This window comes from Penaeus monodon, chromosome 34 (genome assembly GCF_015228065.2).
Source record: "Penaeus monodon isolate SGIC_2016 chromosome 34, NSTDA_Pmon_1, whole genome shotgun sequence".
NCBI classification, from domain to species: Eukaryota; Metazoa; Arthropoda; class Malacostraca; order Decapoda; family Penaeidae; genus Penaeus; species Penaeus monodon.
In genome coordinates, this window is record NC_051419.1 from 31,265,676 (window position 1) to 31,267,370 (window position 1,695).

Consider the following 1,695-nt stretch of genomic DNA (forward strand, 5'->3'; position numbering starts at 1 on the left):
CCTAATGAAAAGAATTTTAACAAAATTGTTTTTTTGAAAGAAGAATGCTTTTGAAGGTCTGACTTTCTCAATAACCCACAGGCTGGTGTAATCGTCTCGAGGAGCCCAGCGCAAATGGGAAATATGTTATTGGCGGAGATGAAACGTCTTGGCAAATCGTAAGCTGATTGTGGGTGCGGAAAATTGGGGCAATGTAAAGGATCAAGAGATATCACATTCGTGTCCCAGCAAGAATTTGGGGAAATTTTACAGACAAAGAAATGCCACGTGCTCGAACTCAGGCTTTTGAGTGTGCGTTTCCATAGTCAGGGATATGCACACATTAAGCCTGGGTTGAAGTACTGACTTAGTAGGGATAGTCACTTAGGGAACATATTTTTAGCTTTTCTCTCACACAGTTTTACTTTTTTTTCATCCTGCATGCAGCCATGAAAGGAATTTAGAAACCTATGACAACACTTGATTATATTCATGAATGGTCATTTATAAATCAAATGTAAAACAGAAGTTTATAGTCAAGAGTGTGTATATATTTTCATTTGATGCACAGTAATTGTTAGTCTGAAGGAGGTTAATGCATTGCTAATTAGTATCTTGTATGAATAATTAACTTATTTTCTCATGTATTTTGTTATCTAAAGCAAGGAAATCCCTATTGCTGTCTTCAAAAGCAGTGGTAAATTATCACTTGTTATTAATTCCATGTGTTGCTACCTACAGAGATCAATCTTGTAAATATATTACCAATTTTATATTGGGAACATGTATATATATTCTTGATCAAGAGTAAAGCAAATAAATGATACATGTTCCCTGGCATTTCTCTTCACCTTTGACAAATATTTTAAAAGCATACTTTGTAGAATACCAGCTCTAATCTTATAACATGAATTTTCTGTATTTCTATTGAAAAATAGTCAAGGAATTAGTTATGAGTAATTAGTTGAAGGTTCCCATCTCCAGCTAAATCATAGCCTGGTTTCCGCTTACCAACGATTTGTCTGTGCTGGCACTAAGGGTCGTGGTGGGTAGTTTTACTCACCTTGCGCACATGACTACCATTCTGTTGGCTGTGTTACAGTATATCTGATCCAGAGAATAAGAGGGTAAGTTGGTAAATGGATCAGTGGTCTAAAGAAATAATAATAACAACAACAATTAAACTATAGATTAGTGGAGGAACTAATCAACCTAATGCTATCCCTCTAATTTGAGCCTAACTTTTCTTAACCTTTTATCCATAGGTGAAGGTCAGATTCATAGGCATATTTCATGTGCTAAATAAAGTTTTGAATAAATTATAAATTGTACACTATATTCACTAATAAAAAAAAAAAATTGTAATGGCTGCCTTACTTCAAATGTTTAACTCCCCAGTAAAATCTGTGTAGAGCAAAATGTTATACTGCATATTCTTCACATTTGTAACGTATGTGAGAATGAGAAATGAGAAATCTTCCAGGAAAGACCAGGGAGATACTAAAAGAAATTCAACCACCAGTCTGGATGTGCAATTGAATGCTGCTTTTAATCCACAACATATTACAATAGATAGCAGTTCCAAATTTTAAAGGTTTCTATGAAGAGATCAAACTGGGCTAAAGTATATGACATATTTTAAGACAGCCTTACTGAGCACTTATAAACAGCAGTCAATATAATCCAACATTTATTATTTTATTTCTACTGGTTAAA

At 34.1% G+C, this 1,695-nt stretch overlaps 2 protein-coding genes across 2 annotated transcripts in view; both read left to right on the plus strand.

Moving 5' to 3' along the window:
• LOC119594719 (succinate--CoA ligase [ADP/GDP-forming] subunit alpha, mitochondrial-like) overlaps positions 1–812 on the plus strand; it is a gene marked incomplete at its 5' end in the record, with an annotated part of 2,694 nt that extends 1,882 nt beyond the window's left edge. Inside the window, 1 exon segment of the mRNA XM_037943778.1 lies at positions 82–812. Coding sequence (XP_037799706.1) covers positions 82–162 — 81 coding nt within the window.
• Positions 1–1,695, plus strand: part of LOC119594718 (serine/threonine-protein phosphatase 6 regulatory subunit 3-A-like) — a gene marked incomplete in the record, with an annotated part of 49,082 nt that overhangs the window by 32,191 nt on the left and 15,196 nt on the right.